This window comes from Enhydra lutris, unplaced genomic scaffold (genome assembly GCF_002288905.1).
Source record: "Enhydra lutris kenyoni isolate GAN:26980312 unplaced genomic scaffold, ASM228890v2 scaffoldscaffold118, whole genome shotgun sequence".
Classification (NCBI taxonomy): domain Eukaryota; kingdom Metazoa; phylum Chordata; class Mammalia; order Carnivora; family Mustelidae; genus Enhydra; species Enhydra lutris.
This window is the reverse complement of record NW_019154202.1, coordinates 269,035-295,982: the sequence shown is the minus strand read 5'-3', so window position 1 is coordinate 295,982 and position 26,948 is coordinate 269,035. Positions and strand designations below refer to the sequence as shown.

General features: G+C 40.7%; 1 protein-coding gene across 3 annotated transcripts; it reads left to right on the top strand.

Annotated features, from left to right (window-relative positions):
* The first annotated feature begins 1,988 nt into the window (after positions 1-1,988).
* On the top strand, positions 1,989-26,776 carry LOC111139789 (5'-aminolevulinate synthase 2). Of its 3 annotated transcripts, none has more exons than XM_022492181.1 (11): positions 1,989-2,204; positions 7,180-7,375; positions 8,039-8,161; positions 8,992-9,099; positions 11,905-12,127; positions 12,674-12,858; positions 17,900-18,079; positions 20,130-20,294; positions 20,859-21,127; positions 22,437-22,599; positions 26,352-26,776. In XM_022492181.1, exons 2-11 carry the CDS (start codon positions 7,195-7,197, stop codon positions 26,513-26,515), a joined length of 1,761 nt encoding a protein of 586 aa, XP_022347889.1. In that variant the 5' UTR covers positions 1,989-2,204; positions 7,180-7,194; the 3' UTR covers positions 26,516-26,776. The 3 variants fall into 3 exon arrangements, with proteins under 3 accessions (XP_022347889.1, XP_022347890.1, XP_022347891.1); XM_022492182.1 differs by having other exon boundaries at positions 2,045-2,204; positions 20,130-20,223; positions 21,082-21,127; positions 26,352-26,664; XM_022492183.1 differs by lacking the exons at positions 1,989-2,204; positions 8,992-9,099 and having other exon boundaries at positions 7,186-7,375; positions 26,352-26,538.
* The last annotated feature ends 172 nt before the right edge of the window (positions 26,777-26,948 follow it).

Below are 26,948 nucleotides of genomic sequence, written 5' to 3'. Positions count from 1 at the left end.
GGCACTGGTGTCTCATTCGGTTAAGTGTCTGCCTTTGGCTCAGGTCATGATCTCGGAGTCCTGGGATGGAGCTGTGTGTCGGGCTCTCTGCTCAGTGGGGACCCTGCTTCTTCTTCCTCTGGTGCTCCTCCTGCTTGTGCTCTTGCTCTTGGTCTCTCTCGCTCGCTCTCTCTCAAATAAATAAATAAAATCTAAAAAAAAAAAACCTCAAAATAGATAAAAGACCTAAATGTGAGACAGGAATCCACCAAAATCCTAGAGGAGAATGCAGGCAGCAACCTCTGACCCTGGCTGCAGCAACTTCATCCTAGACATGTCTCCAAAGGAAAGGGAAACAAAGGCAAAAGTGAACTCTTGGGACTTCATCAGATAAGAAGTTTTTGCACAGCAAAGGAAATAGGTGGCAAAACCAAAAGATAACTGATAGAATGGGAGAAGATATTTGCAAATGATATATCAGATAAAGGGCTACTATTCAAAATCTATAACAAAGTTATCAAACCCAACACCCAAAGAACAAATAATCTGATCAAGAAATGGGCAGAAGACATGAATTTCTGCAAAGACATCCAAATGGCCAACAAACACATGAAAAATTGCTCCACATCACTTGCCATCTGGGAAATACAAATCAAAGCCACAGTGAGATACCACCTCACACTGGTCAGAATGGCTAAAACAACTCAGAAAACAGCAGATGTTGGCAAGGATGCTGAGAAAAGAGAAATCTCTTACACTGTTGGTGAGAATGCAAACTGGTGCAGCCACTCTGGAAAACAATATGGAAGTGCCTCAAAGAGTTAAAAATAGAACTACCCTATGACCCAGCAATTGCACTACTAAGTATTTATCCAAAGGATACAAACATAGTGATTTGAAGACGAACAGGCCTCCCAATGTTTACAGCAGCAATGTCCACAATAGCCAAAATAAGGAAAGAGGTCAGATGTCCATTGACAGACGAATGGATAAAGAGGTGAGATACACACACACACACACACACACACACACACACACACACACTGGAATATTACTCAGAAAAAAGAAACTGAAATCAAAAAGACTGATATCTTGCCATTTGCAATTACATAGTTGGAACTAGAGTGTATTATGCTAAGCAAAATAAGTCAGAGAAAAACAAATACCATATGATTTCACTGATATGTGGAATTTAAGAAACAAAATAGATGAATGTAAGAGAAAGGAAGGAAAAATAAAATTTAAAAGAGAGAGGGGAAAAACAACAGAGGGAGGCAAACCATAAGAGACTCTTAACTCTAGGAAACAAACTGACGGTTGTTGGAGGGAAGGTAGGTGGGGAATTGGGTAATTGGGTGATGAGCATTACCGAGGGCACTTGTAATAAGCGCCAGGTGTTATATGCAACTGATGAATCACTAAATTCTACCCTGAAGCTAATAATGCACTCTATGTTAGTTAATTTGAATTTAAATAAAAAAATCTTTTAAAAGAGTGTGAGTTCTAGAGTATAACTTCACCAGACTGCTTGGGTTCACAGTAGGGCTCTGTACTTACTAGCTGGGTAATTATCAGTTGCTTACTTCACATCCCCGAGCCTCAGTTTCTTCATCTGTAACATGAGTATAATAGCACCTATCTCATAACGTCCTTATTGGGGTGGGCGAAATTAATCTCTGTAAAATACTTAGTGAAAGGTCTGGTGCACAGTAATCACTCAGTCGATACTGGCTATTATTTCTTTGAACCAGGCGCTGTGCAAATTTTGTTCTGTAGATGACGTTTTTAAATTGTTACAATGGCCTGAATATTGTCTAAAAAAGCTGCCTGTTTGAGGCCATTCCCACTTGTGCTACAGTTGTTTCTGAGTTTTATTGTCCACATTTTATATTGAGGAAACCAAGAGTCAAAGAGGTGGTTTTGCTCAAAGTGCCCTAGCTATATTTGGATTATCTGATTCCAAAACCCAGCCAAGTTCACTTTACTATGCCAGCGGAAGAAGAGAAAGAAAACAGGGGAAAGGCAGTGCTAAATGAGGGTTTTGGGTGACAGCGGACTACACTAGGTTTTATCTCTAGCAAAAGCCTGAGATACCTTTAGGGCCAATGCAGAGCCTGGCCAGCAGGAGAGAAGGGTGGAGCTGAGCCATGGGAGAAGGGATAAATGCCAGGTCCTGACCCACAGTACCCACCCGTCGTTCGTTCGTCCTCAGTGCAGGGCAACAGGTAAGAGTTGCTTTCAGCCTGGGTGTGCTCTTTCTGGTTTTCTGCCCACCTCAAGGCTGCACATTCTGACTCTCTGGCCTGACTAGATCTGACTTTGTTCCTCAGAATCTGTCTGTCATTTTCTCTCTTTTCCCCCCTTATATCTTTTTTGGCTTTCCCTGTTTTTGACTTTCCTTTGTCTTGCCCCCCCACCTTGTTTCCTCTCCCTTGTTAGTTTTCAGGATATTTCACTTCACTTCATCTCTCTCTGACCTCTAACTTCCTCTTATTTTTCCTTTGCCTGAGTTCTGTCTGTATATTTTTCTCTCTATCGTTTTTTTTTCTCTTTCTTCTACACTGCATCTCTCAGTCTCTGTCTTTCTGTCTCTCTATTCCTTTCCTTCTCCATCTTCCAGAAAGTTGGTTTGGTATTTCATCCAGTAATTCTCCATTCCTCCCTCATTTTGAATCTTTCTCTCTGCTCAGCTGATGGTAGAGCTCAGTAGGTCAGTGCCTAGAGGACCAGAGGTAGGAAGAGAAAATTGAGGGAATATGGGGATGATGGAAATGATAAATTGGGTAGAGAGAGATTTGAAGGACTTGAGAGTTGATTACCATAAATAAGGAGAGAAGGTTGAAAAGGAATTTTGCATCACTAAAAGGGCCCTATGCTAAAAGTCCATAAATTTGTATTCTCACCCTAATTCACTCTGAGACCCTAGGCAAGTCATTCACTTTCTGAAAAAAAAAGGGGGGGGGCAGTCTTGTCCTATAATCTCCACAATGTCTTCTAATTTTGATTTTGTGGTCTTCTAAAATCTTGTTTCTAAAAATTTCTGGTTCTATGATTGAAGTATATAAAATTCTCTGACTCTTCCATGATGGTGAGAGGATGCTAGGAGGGGAAGTAAGTCTTGATACATCCAGTTCCTGAAAAAAAGTGATCACATCCCCTCCAGACCTAATGGATTCTTGCAAAGCAGGCCACAAAGGGGAGAGAGGGAGCAAGGAATATGGCAGTGAGTGGTTTCTGGATCTTTGTTGGGGTAGTGTTGTGGTTGGCCCTTCTGATCTCTGGGACTACAGTTTGGCTGCTGACATGAAAGAGGATTTTTAAGATAACACCTTTAAGTAATGATCTGTCACTCGGCCTGAAATTTCACCATTCTATCTTTGGGTGAAAACATTGTTTTATGAAAATCCTTGGCAAAGATTGCCACACAATGGGGCATAAGTTGTTAAATGGAATGAATGAATGAATGAAAATGTTCACCAGTGTCTGAAACTCCATTTCAGTTAGAAATTTGTTCCTTTGGTAAAGGTATTTGTCACAGTCCAAAATCAAATGTCCCAGAAAGGGTCCTGTTAGTGCAGTAGAAGGATTAATGTCTGGAGTCAGGCTCTTAGTCAAGAAAATATGTATTAATATTTGAATCACAGATCCATAGTGGTTAAGTTAGCAGGCTCTGAAGCCAGATTGCTTAGGTTTGAATCTGGCTTCTCTTACTTACTAGCTCTGTGACCTGGACAGGTTGCAAACCTTTGGGGGGCTCAGTTTCCTCAGGTTTGAAATAAAGCTAATAGTAGTGTCTACTTCACAGGGTTGTTGTGAGAATTAAATAAGTCAATGCATGTGAAGCATTTACAACAGTGTTTGACACAGTGAGTACTCTGTGAGTGTTTGATTATTAGAACCAAATGAAATCTATGAAGTTATCTAGTCCAGTGCCTGTGGAGAAACTGAGGCACAGAGAGGGAAAGTACAGAGCCCAAGTTCACATAGTAAATTGTAATAGGATAAGGACAAAAATCAGGATTGAAATAAGTAGCAATTTTTAAGAACTAGTCTGGTGTACAGACTAGTGAAGATACATTTCTTGAATGTACCTTCACTTTCTCTACATAGAAAATGTAGAAAATAGAAATAATAGCTAACATTGTTTTCAGTATTTAAGATAGGCACTCTTTTATACACTTTGTATAGATTATTTTACTGAATTTTCACACCATCCCTGTAAAGTAGTTTGTCTTTTTCATTATTCACTTTTTACAGATATAGAGTATAGAGAAGAGATATGACTTTTCTAAGGTCCCAGAGCTAGTGAGTTGTGGAGCCAGGATTCAAAAGTGTCTGGCTTCAGAAGCTGTGCTCTTAATGCCTTAAATTGCCTAAAATACTTTTTGGATTCAATATTACTCACTCCAATCCCACTATTATAAGTAGTGAGATGGAATGGAAACAGAGGTGAAGGCAACTGGACTGCAAGATTATGGATCATAAAGCTGGGCAGGCAGAGTGGGTGGGGCTGGGCAAATCTGAGGAAAGGAGTATCTGAACAGAGAAATTGAAATTGAAGTTTGAAAGAACTTGATAATTTAACAAAACGTAGTCTATATTTTTCTGGGTCCCTGAGAATATCATGGCTGAAAGTCCCTTAGAGATGATGAGTGTATTGAGCTATACATGGGGTGGGAATAGGCCTTAATCTACCACCATCCCAAGACAGGACTGGACTCTGCTTTCATTCTTGCGGGCTTTCTTTCCCATTACATATCCCACTGTTGTCATTATTGTTGTCCGTGTTGATGTTGGGGAAGGGAGTTTGCAGGAACCTGGAACCTGGCCATCTTCTTTGTCTGTCTTTCACTGGGTAATCCATCCATCCTTACCACATATTGCCAGAGTCAGCCCCGGCCAGATGCTTAGACATGATTCTAGAAAAGAGCTCTCTTTCTCTCCCACACCCTGGTCTCAGCTAAGGGAGTGGTCAGACCTCAACGGTGATAAATACTGGGAGCTTTATCTGTGGTCTGCAGACTCAGCCCTAAGCCCTTTGGCCTTTGCACGCAGTCAGGGGAAGGGAAACCGTTATCTCCACGTGTGGTGTAGGCATTGGATCCGATTAATTACTTACCATTTGAAGTAGGCATAAGTAGCCTACATCTGACAGCTGATGAAAGCTAAGACCCAGAGAGGGGAAGTGGCTTTCCAAGAACATCCAACAGGGAAGCTGAAATTGAAGTATGGAAAGCTAACATTTATTGAAAAATTACTATGTGCCAGGCATTGTCCTAAAGGCTTAATATGAGTTTCATTTAGTTTTTTCAATACCCCTTGGCCTTTCCTAAATTCAGGGCCCACACACCCTGCCCCACACACTCACTTACGCTCCTCTGACAGCCTGTTAATGTTGGGGGGAGAATCCTCTTGGATGAACAAGGGGAAAGGATTGCTTTGTGCATTGGGGGGAGGGGTGTTGCTCTATAAGAAATGAAGGAAGTTGCCATATGAGGACAGTGCCATGAGATCTTCCTGTTTACTTTTCCCTTACAATATAATGTCTTGTATACTAGAGGTGCTGCTAGATTCTACTCAGTAGCTCTCCTGATGGTGCCAGGGCCTTGGTCTTCCCACATTCTCCCATATCTCTCTTATTGTCCTGTTCTATATTTTGTCTCACCCTCTGACGTTGGATCTCCAGTTTTCCCTTTTCCTTTTATTTCTCCTTCTTGTTCTTTGTCTTTCTCTTTGTATCTCTTAGCCCTCCCTCATTCCAACCCTTAACCCACCTTAACCACCTCTCCATTCCTATACTTTGATTTTGTCTCTATTCCCTTCTCTCTGTTGCTCAGTTTCTCTCTCTCAACTCCCTCAATAGGGTCGATCTCCTCTTACCCTAACTCTTCAGTATTGCTCTCCTCCACCCCCACTATCTCTGGCAGCATTTATCCTTTATCTTTGTGCCTGACTGACTTTCTGCTCCTGCTGGATTTCCTCCTCTCTGTTGTTTAGTTTTCTGAGTCTTTGTATATTCCTGTATGTTCCTTGATTTCTCCGCATGTCTGTTTTGTGTCCCTCTGCCTGTCTCTGCCTCTACCTCTGGTCTGTCACTCTCTCTCTCATCTAAGTCTCTTTCCTTATCCTTTTGTATTTCCCATCATCCTTTTTTCCTCTGGTTTTCCGGATCAGTCTTCCTATCCCTATTTATATCACGAACCTATCCCCTTTCCCTATGTTATTGATCTGTTTCTTTCCCACAATTTCTGTTCTTCTAACTTCACCACTACCACTATGCCTTTGTTCTCTCTCAATTTCCTCCTTTTATCTTTCACAATTTCTTTTCTCCTGACTCTTTCCCTACCCTTCCTTTCTTTCCTTTACTTCAGTCCCTATTCATGCATTAACTTACTCCCAAATTCAACACATATTTATTGAATGCCTACTATGGGTATTTGTTATCTTTTTTTCTGATCTCCTCTCTGTCCTTTCTCCTCTCAGTCTTATCCTCTGCCTCTTTCATTAGTGCCTAGACTTGTTTCCTAGATCCTTTGGGTCTTGTTTTCATCCCCTCTGTCCTTTTAAAAAATCCAGGAGCAAGTTCAAAAACAACAAAATACCAGTCCGGTGGCATATGGCCTGTATGGCTTAGGGCCTGCCCTTTTGTCCTATTTGCTGAATCTACTTAAACTGGTACCTGTGGCCTCAAGCTCCTTTTCCCTCTCTGGTTGGGCCTGCTCAGTAAACACTTTAAGTCTCAGGAGCCCTGGCCAATGGCATCCATCTGCATTTGCAGGCTGAATATTAACTTGACTGAGGCCCACATTCTTAGAAAGACTTTTTAGCCTTAAGTGTTAACTTAAGAGTTAATGGGTTATCAGCTCTCATCCTGCTGCATACAATCACACTTCAGTAATCCTCATCATCACAGAAGGGGTCTCACATAATGAGAATTTAGGCTTTCTGACCTTCAGTTGGAACTCTTTCCTTTACCCCATTGTCTAATGGTCATTGTCTCATTTCTTCCTCCCTGATGCCCTATCAGTACATTTTGATATTGGGAAAAGTTCTTATCATGGAAGGACAATAAGGGCATCTCTGGAGAGAGCAGTTTGCATTGGGTGGAAAGCTAAAGGCAAAGGGTCAAACATAGGAATGACCCTTGGCTTTTGGCCAGGCCTTCATGATGGATTCTTATCTCTTCCAAATCTTGTTCAGGACTTCAGGCTCAAGATGGTAGCAGCAGCCATGTTGCTACAGTGCTGTCCAGTCCTTGCCCGGGGCCACTCAGGCCCCCTGGGCAAGATGCTTAAGAGTCACCAGTTCCTGTTTGGTATTGGGCGCTGTCCTATCCTGGCCACCCAAGGACCAACCTGTTCTCAAATCCACCTTAAGGCAACCAAGGCTGGAGGAGGTAAGAAGTTTCTGGCAAATGGGGGAGAATGTCTGGGTCCCGGAAAAAAAGTTCCAAGTAATACTGGCCATCATTGCCTAAAAAATGAGAAGGTCCATGTGAAAAGTGTCAAGGTTAAATGAGATGGTCCCAAAACACACCAGGGTTCCAACTTCTGCCAGTATCTCTCAAGAGTCTCACTCTCATGCTCCTCACACTCTATAGTCATGCTGATACTACTTAAAATTGCCTGATCAACTCTATAATCTCAAGCTTTTGTGTCTTTGCTCCTGTCAAATGACCCTCACAATTACCCTTTACCAGAGAATCTCATACTTCTCATATGACACTTAACTAGGGCATCATCTCTTCTGTGAAGCTTGTCTAAACCTCCATCCAGCCTGTTCAATTCCAATTCTGGGTCATGTCCCCTCCCTCTTTTAGACTTCCATAGCCCATGTCCTCCCTCTCATCCCAACATTGTTCATAATGTATCTTCAGTGTATGCCATTTCTGCCAGCCTAGAAGCTCCCCTAGCACAGGGACCAGACTCATCCATTCCATTTCTATATGTCTATCATAGCCTGAGAAAGAGCTTTGGGATACAGTAGGTCTTAGTAATCATTGTTAAACTAAACTTATGGCTAGAAATTCACTGCCACTTACTCTCTTACCTTTGCACAGACTCTCCATCTTGGGCCAAGAGCCACTGTCCCTTTATGCTGTCAGAACTCCAAGATGGGAAGAGCAAGATTGTGCAGAAGGCAGCTCCAGAAGTCCAGGAAGATGTGAAGATTTTCAAGACAGGTTGGAGTCAAGTGCCACCTTACCCAGGCTCTACTCCTAATGCTTGAATTCACTTCATTACAGTCCTGAGCTAGGCTAATTAATCCTAGGTCAGCTAGTGGGAAGTCCAGTCGTTCCCAAGGGGACCATGGTAGGCAATAGCTTAGCCAGTGCACTGAAATGTACCCTCCCCAACACACATACATGTATAGGCTCTTGTAACTTTACACCATTAGTTTAAAATGATCCCTCTAGAGTTCTACCTCCTCTCTCCCAAGTGGCTAAATTGATCCCAACAGTCTGGGCTCCCACATTTAAGCAATACCACTATACAACAATCTGGATTTGCATGAAAGAGTAAGTGTTGGAAGCAGGTACATCTTTTAGAAGGGTATGAAGCCCCAGGTCAACTCAATTGGTGAAGACTATTCAAGATGATCACACTTGAAATAGGGCCACACTGTTGACATTTTTCATAGGCCCTTTTGGGATATCATTAAAGGTGAAAATTTCAAATTTGAATTTTAATGACATTCAGAAAAGAAGAACAAGGTACACTGCCCTGCATGTATCTCCCAAGTACAAGATTCAGAGTGGCTGCCCCAGTTGCTTTACCCAAGGGAAAATTCTAACGGGGAAAATGTAGCATCTTATGGAAGGTGTCCTGACACAGAAGTTTCCACTTTGGGAGATGAGTAGGGGCTCACTTGACAGAATATTTCTGCTCTCCATAGTCTTCTATACTTCATAAACTTGAATTTTCATGTTGTATTGAGTTTAAAGAAGACAGAACATGCTTTCTTTTTTTTTCTCCCTTCTCTTCATGGCCAATGAATCTCACTCTCTGTCAGACCTGCCCAGATCCCTGGCCTCAACCAGCTTGAGAAAGCCACTCTCCAATCCCCAGGAGCCAGACCTAATTTCAGAGGTCACACACCAGGTTCAGAACAACATGGTTGGTGAGTTTTTTGAAGTGGAAATAAAGGGGAGTTGCAATGTGGAAGGAGTCCTCAAGGAGCTTCTGAAACAGTAGGGGAAATGGCAAAGAAGTGTTTTAGAACCAAAGGGAATCTGGGTTTAAATTTTAATGCTGGCACTTGCTGGATCAATGTGTTTTGGCAAGTAAGTCACTTCCCTTTAGTGAAATTTTAATGCTTGCCCCAGCTGGTTAACATGAGGAAGAAATAAAATTAGATTTATGGAAGTGTTTCTAGCTGTTCTGAGCCCTCATTAAATACTAGGTTTATTCCTATTATTTCTTCTCCATGCTTCCCTCAAAAACTCGTCCTTTACAGATAGCTTTTTCCCCTTTCTCGTATGCGTTTATATTCAGTTTTCATAATGGAATTTGGCTTTTTTTCTAATATAAAAGGAAAATGACTCATTGTAAAGCATTTTTCAACAGATATAGGAACATATAAAGAAGGAAATTTAAATCACTCAGCGTTCCACCATCCACCATTAACTATTTATATTTTCTTCTGGATATTTTTCCATAACTAACCACACACACATACACACACCTCCTATGTTTCCCTCCACACACATGTTTTTATGAGAAATGTGATTTTATTCTACTGGTTCCGTTACCTTCCTTTGTTTCCCTAACAATGTATCATGGGCACCTTTTCATGTCCCTAGGCATAGAGATGCATAATAATTATTAATGTTGAAGTTTGTTCTGTAGCATGGATGCAGCATCATTCAGTTAATCAAGCATCTGTAATTCAGGTTATTTTTTTCTTGTGCTTTACTCTGGTTTATAGTGTATGTTGGTTTTACATACATCAAAGATAACATACAGTATTATAAACCCAGTATGAATATACTAGAGATTATTTAGCTATTCCCCTATTGAGTTGCTTCCAACTTTTCCTATTACAAACAGTGGTGCATCAAACAATATTCAATGTACCTTTTCATGCACATAGGTCAGTTTTTTTTTTCTATAGGAAAGCATTAATAGGTGAAAATTCTTAGGGTGTAAGGTTGTGTACATTTTCAATATTAATAAATATTGCTAATTAGCCCTCCAAAGTCGTGCACCAGTTATCAAAGACAGTATCCATATTCTCACACCCTCTCTAGGACTTGATTTTATCAAACTTCTAAATCTTTATCGGTATCAGTGAAAATTTTATTTTGCAGTTTGGTTTTCCTTGATTAAACATCTTCTACATTTATTGACTTTTCTGTTTATATTCTTTGTCCATTTTTCTACTGGGTTGACAAATTTTCATAATAAGTTTTCAGAAGTTTTTGTTGTTGTTGTTCTTAGTTTTTTGTGTTTTGTTTTGTTTTATTTTTTAGAGAGAGAACTGGGGTGGGGTTAGCAGGAGAGGTAGAATCTTAAGCAGGAGCCTGATTTGGGGCTCAATCTCACAACCCTGAGATCATGACCTGAGCCAAAATCAAGAGTCAGACACTGGGGAGCCTGGGTGGCTCAGTGTGTTAAGCCTCTGCCTGTGGTTCAGGTCATGATCTCAGGGTCCTGGGATTGAGCCCTGCATCAGGCTCTCTGCTTGGCAGGGAGCCTGCTTCCCCCTTTCTCTCTGCCTGTCTCCCTGCCTCCTTGCAATCTCTTTCTCTGTCAAATAAATAAATAAAATCTTTAAAAAAAAAAAAAAGAGGCAGACGCTTAACCAACTGAGCCAACCAGGCACATCAATTGTTCAGAGGTTTTTGTAAAAAATTAGTTCTGGATATCAATCATTTTTTTCTTCTAAAAATGCTGCAAATATTTCTCTAGGTATGCCAGTATTTGCATTTAAAAACTCCTGATACATATTTCCAAACATCCCTGCAGCAAAGATATTACCAGTTTATATCCCTACCACATAACTTGTCATCTGCAACAATCATGATTTCTGTTTCATGTATAGAGTTCTAGAGTTTAACAAGTCCTTTGGCATACATTATTTCAATTTATCCCCAAAACAATATTGCTCCATTTTGAAGTAAATAGCGGTTTTAAAAGTAAACACTAGGTCACTTGCTTGTAGGTCACTTACTTGCTGTATAACCTTGGTTAAGTTAACTAACCTATCTACGCCTCCATTTCCTCAACTGTAAAATGGAGATACTAATGATACTTTCCACAAAGGGTTATTGTGAGGACTACAAGAAATAATATTTATAAAGTTCCCAAGATAAGGCATTACATATAATAGGTGCTTATTAAATATTGGTTATAATAGAATTAAATATTAGCTACTACTACTACTACTATAATTATAATAATACTACTATGCACCAAACATTAGTTCAGCTACTTGACATTCTGTTTGTCATCAAAGGCTCACAATTCTTCAAGAAGGTATTATTAGCCCCATTCTACATACGAGGAAATTAAAACTAAGAGAAAGGGTTCATGACTTACTCAATATCACATAACTAGGAAGTGACAGAGCAATACCTAGAAACCAGATCTGTTGATACTCTTTCCACTGAAACTAGAAGTAGTGATTTCAGCAAGAATGATAGCACAATAACCTTAGAAAAAGAGAGGAGGCCTTACCAGGGGTAGGAAGCCAGAGTGAATGTATGAATAATTTACTGAGTGAATGAGCAAGTGAGAAAGCAAAGGGATGATTGAATGAAGTAGTGGAGAGTTACTGTGGCTCGGTAAGTTAATGACTGATCAAATAAATGAATAAATGAAAAGAGAACTGGAGAACTCAAAATCAACAGCATGGATAAAATATGGACTACTCAGGAAGTGATTTAAAAATAAATTATTTTCATCTCCATCTCTACTTCTGCAGGAAACCATGTTTTTGGTTATGACCAGTTTTTCAGGCATAAGATCATGGAGAAGAAACAGGACCACACCTACCGTGTGTTCAAGACTGTAAACCGCTGGGCTGATGCATACCCCTTTGCCCAACACTTCTCTGAGGCATCTATGGCCTCAAAGGATGTGTCTGTCTGGTGTAGTAATGACTACCTAGGCATGAGCCGGCACCCTCAGGTTTTGCAAGCTACACAGTGAGTAGTAAGATCTGGGGCATGAGCTGTGGGGACACAAACAGAGAAGAATCAAAGCCACACATGGAAGGGAAAGGCAGAGCTGGCAGTGGAAACCTACCACCTACCACCCCTTTTGTACATGGTCTTCCAGCATATCTAATCCTCATATATGAACCATGTCAGTCAACAAACCATGATTTCCAAACTCTTGATTGTCCAGTTCTATGGAAAAGATGGAAGACCAAGCAATTTCCATGAGCTCTTACTCTGGGGACAGAATGAGTATTGCCAGATACTGTGTGACCTCCTCTAGAATGTCTTAGAGCTGTTCAAATTCAACCTAGCTTCTCCCCCCATCCCTGAGTGCCATCAGCCTGAGAAGGAGGACCCATGCATCCTCATTGTCTCCATCCTACCCTCTACTTGATTATACAGAACACAACTCATATAGGATCACTAAGTAAACACTGACCTCGATCATTGAAGAGAAACCTGCCCAGTTCCTCAGTGCCTGAAAAGGGTTTTTCCATCTCCCAAGTTTTTCCTCTGTTTTCTCCTGGCTAGGGAGACTCTGCAGCGTCATGGAGCTGGAGCTGGTGGTACCCGCAACATTTCAGGTACCAGTAAGTTTCATGTGGAGCTGGAGCAGGAGCTGGCTGAGCTGCACCAAAAAGATGCAGCCCTGCTCTTCTCTTCCTGTTTTGTGGCCAATGACTCTACCCTCTTCACCCTGGCAAAGATCCTGCCAGGTAAGTTCTGTTCAGGCTTGGTATCTTGAACATGCATGCAGTCTCACTGCCTTCATCATCTTTTCCTTCTATTCTGAGTTCACTTGATCTCATTGCTCTTCCTTCTTACCCACTTTATATATCCTCAACACTGGATGATTACATCTATCTCATTTCTCCCCTTCCTCAGTTAGGGTGAAGAATACTACTGAGGAACATTGCCCAAACTCACAGAAGGGTAACCATAAATTTATCACCTCTCCCCGCAACTCACCTGGGCTCCAAACACCCATAAATAGTTCTTTCATGTCCTTATATTAGTTTTTTTCCAAATATTCTTTTCTTTTAAAACCTGTGACTATCTCCTTCTTCACTATTAGCAAATAACCTCACATCTCATATCACAAAGAAAACAGAAGCCATCAGACAGAAACTCTTTTAAAGACATCAAACCTACAAACTTATCTGATTTTTCACCTACACTTATTTCATTCTTTCCTTTTACAATTTGAAGGCGCATCTCTTCTGCCTAAAGTCAATCCCTTCCTTGTATAGTGGATCCCATCTGGACCTGATCTTCCCAATCTCCCACTCCTTAGCTAATAATGTCCTTAATTCATATGCCTGTTGTCATTCCATCACATCCCCAACCACGGATGAATATAACTCTCCACCTTCACCATGTCAATCCTAGGTGCATATAATTACAGGTGGGAGCCACTAAAACTTCATGGTCCCCAACCTTTACCAGGTCCTCTATGCTGTCTAGCTATCCTGTTTCCAAAGTCAGCCTTCCAAATCTCCAGGGCACTTTTGCAAACCCCCATCCTTCCCAGCCTTCTCACCCTTCCACCTTACCCTCAACCACAGCAGATAACTCCACTTCATTCCTCACTGAAAATAGAAGTCCTCAAGTAGCAATGTCCTCAAATCCTTGATGCAAACTACCTACAGACTCACAAACATCCCCACACGTCCTCTCTTCACCTTTTCTCTCCTGTCACAACCAAAGAGGTGCCTTTCTTTTTGTTGAGTAATACTTTTCCTGGTGCTCTGTGTCTCAGTCCCCTCTGCCTCCTCAGGAACCTTGATCTATCATTTCCTTCTCTCCTTGTGTCTTCAGCCTCCCCTCTTCAGACATGTTAAAGTCTCTTTTATCTTAAAGAAAAAAAGGTCCTCTCATCATTCTCTAACTACTGCCCTATCTCTCTCCTTCCTATAACAAAAAACTGTTTGAGAGAAGTCTCCACACTTGCTATTTACTTCCTGACTTCCTATTGATTCTTCAGCACACTGTAAACATTCCCACTGCCTCCAGAAACTTTTTCTGAGAGCACACATAACCCCAATTAAATCCAACCTCTTCAGGAATTTTTCAGTGAAGATCCTCCTCAACCATTAGAATTAAACTTCTTTCCGTTTCTACTGCCATTATTCTAGCCTAGACAAATATCATTTTCTTTTTTTAAGATTTTATTTATTTATTTGAGAAAGTGAGCAGGAGAGAAAGAACATAGGTGGGGAGGGGCAGAGGGAGATGGAGAAGCAGACTCCCTGACGATCAGGGAGTCTGATATGGGGCTCAATCCTGAGACTCCAAGATCATGATCTGAGCCGAAGGCAGACAACCAACCGAGCCACCCAGGCACCCACAACATCATTTTCTTGATTTCACTCTTGCCCTCCTATATTCTGTTCTTCACAGCAGTCAGAATAATGTTTTTTTAAGGCAAACCTATCTTTGTTACCCCCTGCCCAAAACTTAATATATCCCCATTGCCCTTAGGAACGAACCCAAACTTTTTATCATGGATTCCAAAGCCCTCAATAATCTAGCTTCTAGCCTCATCTTTGATACCCCTTTTCTCACTCTTTCATTCAGTAATATATTCATTTGCTCACTTATATATCAGTAATTTTGTGTATCCATCCATTCAGTGAATGTTTACTTAGCATCTACTGGGTACTTAAACCTGTACTGGGTACCAGAGATAGAAAGATAAAACATGTGATTCCTTTCAGTTTTGTTGATTATTCCCTTCACTGTGCAGAAGCTTTTTTATTTTGGTGAAGTCCCAATGGTTTGTTTTTGCTTTTGTTTCTCTTGCCTCAGGAGACAAATCTAGTAAGAAGTTGCTATACCCTATGTCAAAGAAGTTACTGCCTATGTTCTCCTCTAGGATTTTTATGGCTTCAGGTCTCACATTTAGGTCTTTAATCTGTTTTGAATTTATTTTTGTGTATGGTGTAAGAAAACGGTTCAGTTCATTCTTTTGCATGTCGTCCAGTTTTCCTAACACCATTTGTTGAAAGTCTGGTTTTCCCCCCCCATTGGATATCTTATCCTGCTTTGTTGAAGATTAATTGACCATACAGTGGTGGGATCATTTTTGGGTTTTCTATTCTATTCCATCAATCTGTGTGTCTATTTTTCTGCCTGTGCCATACTGCTTTGATCACTACAGCTTTGTAATCTAACTTGAAGTCCAGAATTGTGATGCCTCCAGCTTTGCTTTTCTTTTTTCAAGGTTGCTTTGGCTATTCAAGGTCTTTTGTGGTTCCATACACATTTGAGGATTGTTTGTTCTAGCTCTGTGAAAAATGCTGTTGATATTTTGATAGGGATTGCATTGAATGTGTAGGTTGCTTTAGGTAGTATAGACATCTTAACAATATTTTTTCTTCCAATATTTGGGCGTGGAATATCTTTCCATATTTTCGTGTCATCTTCAATTTCTTCCATCAGTGTTTTATAGTATTCAGAGTACAGGTCTTTCACCTCTTTGGTTAGGTTTATTCCTGGGATTCTTATTGTTTCTGGTACAATTATAAATGAAACTGATTCCTTAATTTCTCTTTCTGCTGCTTGATTATTAGTGTATAGAAATGCAACAGATTTCTGTACATTTATCTGTGTCCTATGACTTTACTGAATTCAGTTAACAGTTCTAGCAATTTTGGGGTGGAGTCTTTGGGTTTTCTATGTAGAACATCATGTCATGTGAAAATCATGTAAATTCCACTTCTTCCCTACTGATTTGGATTCTTTTTATTTCTTCTTGTAGTCTGATTGCTATGGCTAGGACTTCCAGCACTATGTTAAATAACAGTGGTGAGAGTAGACATCCCTGTCTTATTCCTGACCATACAGGTAAAGCTCTCAGTTTTTCCTCATTGAGGATGATATTGCGTGTGGGTTATTCATATATGGCCTTTATTATGTTGAGAGATGTTCCCTCTAAACCTACTTTGTCGATAGTTCTTATCATGAATGGATGTTGTACTTTGTCAAATACTTTTTCTGCATCTTTTGAAATGATCACTTGGTTATTTTCATTTCTTTTATTAATGTGGTATATCACATTGATTGACTTACTGAAGCACCCTTGCAAACCAGGAACAAATTCCACTTGATCATGGTGAATGATTTTTTTAAATACATTGTTAGAATTGGTTTGCTGATATTTTATTGAGAATTTTTCTGACTATGTTCATGAGGGATATTGGCCTTTAATTCTCTTTTTTAGTGGAGTCTTTATCTGGTTTTCGTATAAGGGTAATGCTGGTCTCATAGAATGAATTTGGAAGCTTTCCTTCCTTTTCAATTTTTTTGAATAGTTTGAGAATATTAAAAATTAACTCTTCTTTAAATGTTTGGTAGAACTTACCTATGAAGCTATCTGGCACCGGACCTTTCTTTGTTGGGAGTTCTTTCATTACTGATTCAAATTCATAGCTGGTTATTGGTCTGTTCAAGTTTTCTATTTCTTCCTGTTTCAGTGTTGGTAGTTTATAATCAACAAAAGTAAAAGGCAATCTATGAAATTAAGAAGATATTTGCAAATGACATATCTGATAAAGAGTTAGTATCCAAAATACATAAAGAACTTACAAAACTCAACACCCAAAAAACTAATAATTCAATTTAAAAATGGGCAGAAGACATGAATAGACATTTTTTCCAAAGACGACATACAGATGGACAGCAGACATATAAAAAGGTGTATAAAAACTACAAATAACATCTTTCATGAACATGTAAGTGTTTGTAAACTTATGTGTAGAAGTGGATGGGAATAGCAGAGTGTTTAACTCATTCAAACTACACTGCGTATAATGCATCTTTCAAGGAACATCTTCTTTCACTAAGATATAAGTGTTTGTAAAGGTATTTGTAGAAGCATATGGGAATAGCCATGTGCTTAACTCACTGGAACTACACTGTATAATGCATTCTTCAAATAACATCTTCTTACATTAACAACAATAAAAATGCATGATTCCTGCTCTTGGGAAACTCCCAGTCTACTTTCCTTCATGGCAGGTCCTCTAGGAAGTCATGCCTGATTTCCTCAGTTAGAAATGACAACTTACTCTAATGAAAGGCCACAGTTCCTTGATGTCAGTGCAATTTTGGGGGAGCCAAGAATCAATTCCTTCCACCAATTTCCCACCTCCACCTGCCCTACCACATCTGTTCAGTGAAAAGCCCTGCATTCCTCAGGCCCTAGAGAAAGGTCTTCCCCTCTGTAGACTTTAGTTTCCTCACTTATAACAGTTAAGGAGCTAGACTCTTTGTTCACTAGTGTTCCATTCTGCCCTGACATGCCATGAACGTATGAGTCAAATGGGAAATCTGTTAAGTATCCAACCTGTAACTATAAGCAGAGGGATACTACCTAGAAGAGGTGGGATTTCATCTAGATCAGGAAGAAACTATTATCAGTCCAAGTCAACAGGTCTAGTCCCATTCCCTTGAATAAACTCTTTTCCAATGCTTGATCTTATATATCTGGGAGTAGGAACCTAAACTCTGCCAAGAAACTCTAGAGCTTCTTGGGAATTTAAATTTCCTCCACCCCAAGATAGTCAGTGTCAGATCAGGCTTAGAAATGATTGAAGGGAAGTGTGTAGGGGTCAGAATTTCAAGAGAGGAAGAGGTGTCACAAAGGCTTCAGAGGAGAAGGAAGCAGACAGAGTCTTTAAAGGGAGGGATGGCCAGCTCTCTGCCAAGCAGAAATACTGGAACAGAAGCTTAACGAATATGTATCTGGTTCTCCAGGGTGTGAGATTTACTCAGACGCAGGCAATCATGCTTCAATGATCCAAGGTATTCGTAACAGTGGAGCAGCCAAGTTTGTCTTCAGGCACAATGACCCTGACCACCTGAAGAAACTTCTAAAGGAGTCCAACCTTAAGACACCCAAAATTGTGGCCTTTGAGACTGTTCACTCCATGGATGGTATGTATATCATAAAAACCACGATAACAATGATAATAACTGACATGTATAGAATTTGTTTATATGCCAAGCAAAATATTAGTATTTTTAACCTAATCTTCACAAGAATTCCATGAGGCAGGTGCTATTATTATTTCTATTTATTTACATGAGGAGACTGAGACACAAACAAGTCAAGTAACTTGCCCAAGGTCATACAACTGGTAGATGCCAAAGGCAGCTATTATACTGATCTTACAGATTAAGAAACTGAAGTTCAGAAGCAGCACCCAACTTGTCTTGGTTGACTCAGTAAATTGGTGCCAAAGTATTTGTACCCTAGAACATTCCAATCTGTACCCTAGAACATATGATTCCAATTCCTCCAACTCCCAATTCCTTCACACAACACTCCCTCCATTAGAAATGATGTGCAAATCAATCATTCTAGTGTCTGGTTTCTGCAATGAAAATTTTCAAAAACCACTGGGAGTTTTTTTCAGGGTCCAGTATGAAACATTGGAATCAAAACATGTTTTCAAGTGAAAGAGACCTGGGTTCAAATCCTACATCTGGCACTTACTCACTGTATGATCTTCAACTCCTTGAGCTTCAGTTTTCCCCAACATAAAATATCTGGTTTTAAGAATTAGAAACAATGGAAGTCATTCCATTTATTATAATCTAAGTAAATATCATAATAGTGAAAACCATGTTGTGATCATTCTACTTCCTTACATTTACAAATGAATGTCTCCTTATTTTGTTGGTAGACAGTACTTAAACTATCAATTCTAGGGCTAAATTTCTTCCATTGAAATGATGCTTGAGCTATCTCACTCTTTGTCTCAAGCTCCACCTCCAGTGATTTTCGCCCCTCATGTTATCTTGGGTTGCTCACATTCTTTAATCCTGGTTTGGAGCCCCTGTTTCCACCTGAAGAATTTTATTCTATATTCCAACTCCCTGCACCTCAGCATTTTTCAGATGGGGATTGACAGTAGGTATGAGTTCTTGTATATGCAGGAGTTGCCAAAAAGGCCACATACGAGATTCACAGCCATTTGAAGACCTTATAAACATCTGTCAGCATAGAAGACATCTAGAATAGCATAGGAAAATGGTAAATCTGTATGAAAAATGGTGAGGAGTGAACAGAGTACTTCTAATTCTCTTTCATTCAATACATTGAGACTGAGCCTGTGGGAGGGTTCCCTCAGGTAACAATATTGACAGAGATGAGAGAGAAATGCCCTCTCACAGAGACACAGAAAAGACAAAAAGACAGGGGCACAAAGAAACTCAGAAAGAGACACAAGGTACAGGGAAATAAGTCTGAACCAAAGGGATAGTCACAGATGTAGACACAAAGGGACAAAAACAGTGAGAAAGAGAAGTGATGGAGGGAAGGAAGGAAGGGGGGAAAGGAAGAGAGAAAAAAGAGAGAGGGGAAGGAAAAGGAAAGAGAGAAACAAAAGCAGAGACAGGAAAAATGGAGACATAGAAATAACAATGGAAAGGGCTATGGAAAAAAAAGGGTGGGGGGATAGTGACAGAGATCCAGGAAGATAGAAACAGGGAGGACCAGTGCAGTATAAAAATATTGACAAGGCTTCCAAAAGTACCTGCCTGAGGGGATGAATTGAATCTGAAATCAGGACTGCATTAACCTGGAGCAAAAAGTTACATTTTTGAATTTATTAAAACAAAGGCATCATATGGGCTAGTGCCAATCCTAAGTAGAAATACACAAACTTGGGGGATGGGGAGGAAGCAAAGAGAGGCTGGAAAATGGCTTGAACAAGAGGACAGATATTGTCAGAAGTAAACATAGGAAAACAGAAAGGCAAGGCTTAATTACAAACTAGGGAAAATGCACACACACAAACGCCTTGAGTGGGCATGAAGTGGATGCAGTAAACATATTTAAGGAGGTTTGAAATAGTCCCAAGTGATTACGCACACCCTTTACCTTTCCAACCCAAAGTAGCTATGGGTCACAAATTCCACACTGGAGATGGGGCTGGGGAAAGGTTGTGATCTCCTACCTCTATTTCTTGGCTTTTCTCAGGTGCCATCTGTCCCCTTGAGGAGTTATGTGATGTGGCCCACCAGTATGGGGCTCTGACCTTCGTGGATGAGGTTCATGCTGTAGGACTATATGGGTCCCGGGGTGCTGGGATTGGGGAGCGTGATGGAATTATGTACAAGATTGACATTGTCTCTGGAACTCTTGGTGAGTGAGTGCCTTGGGATGCCCTTATATATAAACCAGAAAGGAGGCCCCTGCAAGACCCTTTCCTCCCCCCTCCCCAAAGCTGTAGAAGTTATTTGGGTAAAATTCATAGCCTCAGGCTATGGTACTCCTGGATTCCCTCTGTCCACTCCTACCCCACTGCAGAGTTGCTGAGAAAGTCTGGGAGGGTTTTTTGAGAAGAACCCTAAGCAGGGCCAAATAGCCAAGTTTAAGTCAGTACCTGGAGAGACGTGGTTCTAAATTCCTCCCCCACTCCATCCCCAAGCTTCATCTTAGTTCCACTTTTGGGCCTAAGCAGCTAAAGGTCCCCACCCAGCTACTGCCTATCTAGTCACTGCATGTTGCAGGCCTTGAAAGTCCTATCTCAAAGCAGCAGAGTTATCAGCTGTCTGTCTTGTCATGGACAAGAGAGATAAGCAGAGGCCTGGGACAGGAGTCTGGAACTCCAGCTTCTGTGCGCATCCTTGTGTTATCTGGACATGATCCTGTTCCTCTAAAGACTAATTATGGGCTCTGTCATATCCTACTCCTCCTCGTCTCCAGGCAAGGCCTTTGGCTGTGTGGGTGGCTACATCGCCAGCACCCATGACTTGGTGGACATGGTGCGCTCCTATGCTGCCGGCTTCATCTTTACCACTTCACTGCCTCCCATGGTGCTCTCTGGGGCTTTGGAATCTGTGAGGCTACTCAAGGGAGAGGAGGGCCAAGCCCTGAGACGAGCCCACCAGCGCAATGTCAAGCACATGCGCCAACTACTAATGGACAGGGGCCTTCCTGTCATCCCCTGCCCCAGCCACATCATCCCCATCCGGGTGAGAGCCCCCCCAACCATTGCCCTACCCACTTACCTCTTCTTGGAACCTTCCCACACCCAGCAAACCAACACCTGCTTCTCTTATCAACCTTTTACTTTCCTGTTAACTACCCTCCTTATTTTGAGTTATGTTACCTTTTTTTTTTTAATTTTTTATTTTTTCAGCTTAACAGTATTCATTATTTTTGCACCACACCCAGTGCTCCATGCAATCCGTGCCCTCTACAATACCCACCACCTGGATGTTACCCTTTTTGAAAAATTATCAGCCGTTCTGGATTAGTCACCTCTTTTTTTGCATTAGCTATTATCTCATGATTATTAGACCATCCTGACCCTCACAATATTGGGTACCCATGACCTATAATTCAGTGCTTTTGGAACTATGGATCAAGACCATTATTGGGTCACAAAATCAGTTTAGTAAGTTATGACTGGTATTAAAAATTTAAAAAAAAATAGAATTGAAAATGTTGGCATACATCACACATGGAGAAGGTAGTATTTTGTGAGAAATGTTTTAGTTCTACATATGTATATATGCACACATATATGTATATGTGTATATATAATATGGATATGATGTGGAACATATTTCTTAGTAAGATTTTAAGTAAAACTCAGAAAACAGAAAGTCAAAAACCATGGGACAAAGTGCTATTTTGGATTTTCAACCATGTTTGTTTACTGACTTTGAAAATGAACTGCTACTTCTTTTTATTTTATTTTTTTTCACTACTTCTTTTTTTAAATAATGTCTATTTGTGTGTGTCAGTATGTCAGGCTGTGGTAAGTACACTTTTTTGTGACATTTTATGGATGAGAAAGAAATAGTCACTGCTTGGGCTAAGCCAATATTCTTTTGGGGGAATATTGGGAAATATTGGGGAAATTGGGAAAGACTCTTTTTGAACTTTTTTTTTTAATTAAGCCAATGACAGCACCCCAGAGATAGCTTGGGGAGTTCATCTTCTTACCTAGAACCACCCCAAATTAACATACTACCTAGGTAAAACCAGTGTGCTTGCTCTGCAAACAGTTTCAAGACAAGGTGCCTACACCACCTTCATCCCAACCCCTTCAAATTTAATTGCTGCCTCTGAGAAACTCCTTGATAGAAATTCTGGAGCTGCCACTAAGCCCCTTATGAAAAACAAAAACAAAAAAAAAAACACAAAAAAAACAAAAAAACCTCTGTCCCAAAATTCAGTGATGTTCATTGGTCTGGTTCCCTCCACCTGCTTAATAGAACTAGTGATAGTAGGGCAAGGGTAGCAGATACTGACAGGCTTTTCTCCTGAGCCCAGGTGGGTGATGCAGCACTGAACAGCAAGATCTGTGATCTCCTGCTTTCCAAGCATGGTATCTACGTGCAGGCCATCAACTACCCAACTGTTCCCCGGGGCGAAGAACTGCTGCGCCTGGCACCCTCTCCCCACCACAGCCCTCAGATGATGGAAGACTTTGTGCGTAAGTCCTCAATATGGGTCTCTAGAGCACTCTCTTTCCCTTCAGCCCCAGGATCTGAAGAATTTGAGGGAATGAATGTTATTTAATTTAAAAGTATATTTCTAGAATACATATTGTGTGCCAGACCCTATACTAGTAATAAATGGATAAGAAACAGTCCCTAGGCTCCAGTTCAGGTGAGCCATAGCAGACACAAACAACAACTTTAAGGGGTTATCAAATTTCAATGAAGACAGTACATCAGAGAGTTGTGGGTGCAGAGAGGAGAGGCCAAACCCAACATGCAGGATTCAAGACAGGCTTCCTAGTGGAGGTGACACGCGAGCTGAGTTTTATAAGAAGAGTGGTATTGAACCAAAAGAAGAAACAGTGTGGAAGTGGTATTCCTTGGGGAAGGAAGAGCATAAAGAAAGGCAAAGAGAATGGTGCAAAGCTGCTTGAGATATATCAAGAATAAACAGGTGTTACTGAAATGTAGGGTAGTAGGAATGGAGTGGAAGAAGGGAGTGCCAGTCTATGAGTCTACAAAAACAACATAAGACAGGGACTGGATTGAGAGATTTGTAGGGCTACTGAATAGCCTGGGTTTTATCCTGAATGATGCCAGTTTAGTCAATTTACCTCAAGTTTACCAGATTCCCATTGAATGCAGTTTTTAGCACATGGTCTGGAATAGAGCAGGTGTTCATTCTAAGTCAGTTAGACAAAACACATATAGGCAGTTGACAGTCTAAAAAATGTCTATGTCAGTACTGGTCCAGTATGATGAGCTCCAGTGCTCTGGGAGCTGGAGGAAGAGTGAGCACTTATGGCTAGAGAAAGTAGGAAGCATGAGTCAGGAATGCTTTGTGGGTGAAGAAGTCCTTGTGCTGCAACTTGAAGTACATGTGGTACAGTGCAAAGACATTCCAGAATAAGGAAATTCCATGAGCAAGGACCTAGAGATAGGAAAACACAAGACATGCACTGGTAATAGTCATTCTGCTTGTCTGGAGCATAGGTAGTATAAGAGTTCAACGAAGACAAGATAGGTAGGTGCCATTCATTTAAAAACATCAAATAATGCTAGCCAACATCTATTAAGTACTTAACATGTTACCAAGCACTGTTCTAAACTCTTTGCATGTATTAACTCATCTAATACACATGAGGCTGAGATGCCAATATTAGCAATTCCCTTTTATATATGTGGAAATTGAGGCACAAAAATATATAGAAACTGGTCCAAGGTCACACAGCTACTGGATTTGAACTGTGGAGTCTGTCTCTACCACCACAGTCATAACCACTAGGTCTACTGCCTGAGTTGATGATCCAGACTCCTGGACCTTTTGCTCAGTCCTCTCCATTGCTCTGGGCTTCAATTATAGAGCCCTCAGTATTCTTGGTTCTCTGAGTGTCCATTCATGCTGAGCTTTTGCAGGAAAGAGATATGAGAGGCATTTACCATGACTCCGTCAGTCCTTTAACTCTAGTCAACCCATCCTGAAATCCTGCAAATGGTTGCTAGTCTCTCTCAAATTTTTTTCTATTGCCAATTTTAGAAGACATGTCAATGTAATTTCTAATTTTCCTGCTTCTTTCTTGATCCCTTCTAACCTTTTGTCCACAGTGACCATCAGAGGGATTTTTCTAAACATATGACTATATACTTCCCTTGCTTAAACCTTTTCATGTTTCCTATTTGTCTGGACTAGAGCAGTGGTTTCCAATGTGAGGTATGCAAGATGACCCATTAGGTGAGGGGGCTCATTAGAATTTTGTGTTTCTTTTTTATCTTAAAAATAGGAAATTAGGCATTACTGATATTGATCTTTAACATTTAGACTGATAATGATACATGTGTCCATATATAAAAAACATATATAGATTGGAAGCATGTGTTAAAATGTTTATACTGATAGAATGTACAGTCCAAAATTTGGAGATTACTGGCCTGTAGAACAGCTGAAGCCCCTTGGCATGGCATTCAGTGCCTCAAACATGGTGAGTTCTATGCCCTCACCTCTTTTCCACATTCATTTTATTTTTTCCAGTTACACTGAGTAACTTAAAATTCCCTTGTTTTGCTCTACTTTCTTACCTTTCATGTTTTGCTAATAATGCTCCCTTTTTATTGGAACGCCCTCCCTCACTCCTTCCTCTGGCTTACTTCCTTTATCTTCTAGACTTAGTCATCCTTTCATTCATTCTTTCAACAAGTATTTATTGAGTACCTACTGTCTGCTAGACACTGTTCTAGGTGCTGGGGATCCAGTAGTAAACAAATCAGACAAAAATCACTGTCCTTCTGAAGCTTACATTCTAGTGGAAGGAGATAGTCAAAAAACTTTAAAAAAATAAGCAATGCATATAGCATGGTAGTTTTAAGTGTTACGGAAAAAATAAAGCAGGATAAGGGAATAGGAAATGTAGATGTGGAGGGATTGGTTTGGAAGAAGGTTGTAGCATTGAGTGTTAAGGGTAGAGATCATTGTGGTGACACTTGAGCCAAGCTATGAAGGAGGTGAAGGAGTTAGCTGGGCAGATATCAAGGGTAAGGTCATCCTAGGCAGAAGGAAAAGACTAAGGTAGGGAAGATCCTATTACAGGAGTATTCTTCTACACTTGAGGAACAAAGAAGAGAGGAATGTGGATGCAGTGGTGTAAACAAAAGGCAAAAACTGAATAGTGAGGGGAAATGTGAGTCCAGATTGTGAAGGAATTTGGCTTTAACTCTGAAATAGATGGTCTTTTGAGGGATTTGAGCAGAGGAGTGACAGAGTTGACTCAGGTTTTAACAGAATTGGTCTGACTTCTATGTTGAGAATAGACAAAGAGAGAATGAGTGGAAGTAGGGATCCATTGGGGGCTACTATAATACTACAAGTAAGAGAGGATAATGACTCAGACCTGATGATGGTATTAGAGGTGATGAGAAGTGATCTAAATTATGAAGGTAAAGTCAATGGTTACTTGCTGATAGATGAGATGTGTGGTTAGAGAAAAAAAGAAAAATAGAAGATGGCTCTAAAATTTTTGGACTAAACAACTAGATTTGCCATCAAGTTAGAGATGGATAAGGATGAAACTAGAGTAGACTTGGTGGAAGGTAAAGAGATCAATAGCTCAGCTCTGCTTATGGGAAATTAGAGATGCTGATTAGACAGTCAGGTGGAGATACAGAAAGGCAGCTGGATATACGAGTCTAGAATTCAGAATAGGGGTCTGGGCTAAGATGAAAAGCTCAGAATCATCAGCATATAAATGGTGTTTAAAGCCATGAGACTAAACAAGATCTCCCAGGGAGTAAGCATAAAAACAAAGTCAAGGACAGAGCCCCGGCACACACTTGAGGCTTTTCCAACAATGGGGTCAGTCAGGTTCTCTTCTCTAGGTTCCCCCCTAGTACAGGAACACTGCCCACCCCAGACTCAAAGGTCACAAATGATGACACTGTATGGTTACTGTCACTGTCATCTTCATTAGGCTCAGTTTTCTGATGGATTCACTTCTTGGGTCGCAGCATGTCCTATACTTAGGAGTAGTCCAAGCCAGGCTAGTACAGCTTTAAATTATGTCAAATGAGTGCTTCCCAATCGTTTATACATTATTCATAGCACACAATTGAGTAGACAGGAGTTACTTCTCGTTACAAGATGTCATAGAGGTTTGAGGGGATCATTATCTTGGCATATCTGTATCAAGACACAGAGGTTAGTAAGACCTTGTCTAACCAATTCTTTCCTTCCCCACCCCTTACCACCTTTTAGAGAAGCTGCTGGTAGCCTGGAGTGAGGTGGGGCTGCCCCTCCAGGATGTGTCTATGGCTGCCTGCAATTTCTGTCATCGGCCTGTGCACTTTGAGCTCATGAGTGAGTGGGAACGTTCCTACTTTGGGAATATGGGGCCCCAGTATGTCACCACCTATGCCTGAGAAGCCAGCTGCCTCAAAGCCCCACCCCATCTGTACTTCATATGGGACTAAGCATCCTTCTCTCCTCGCTTTGCTGTGTGCCTCTAGCTGACTTCAGTCTGAAAATAAAGAACAAACTGCAGCATTTGTAGTCCTTTGTTAGACAGGAAACTATATTATATCTGACCCTTCAGACAAATGGCAGAGCCACGAGGAAACCATAGATCACGTGTTGGTCTGACCAACCCATTTTACTGATAGGGATACTGATCCAGAAAGAGGAAGATGGCAGACAAAAACTACACAGTGAGCTGCATACGAAGAGCTGAGACACTTAGCAGGTTTATTTGAAATGGCTCCTTCCCAATAGTTTCAACAAAAATCGAGGGATTGACTTTTCACTGGTAAACCTGGAAACCCTATGCCCGTGTAGCCCCTGAAGCCAGGAGATGGA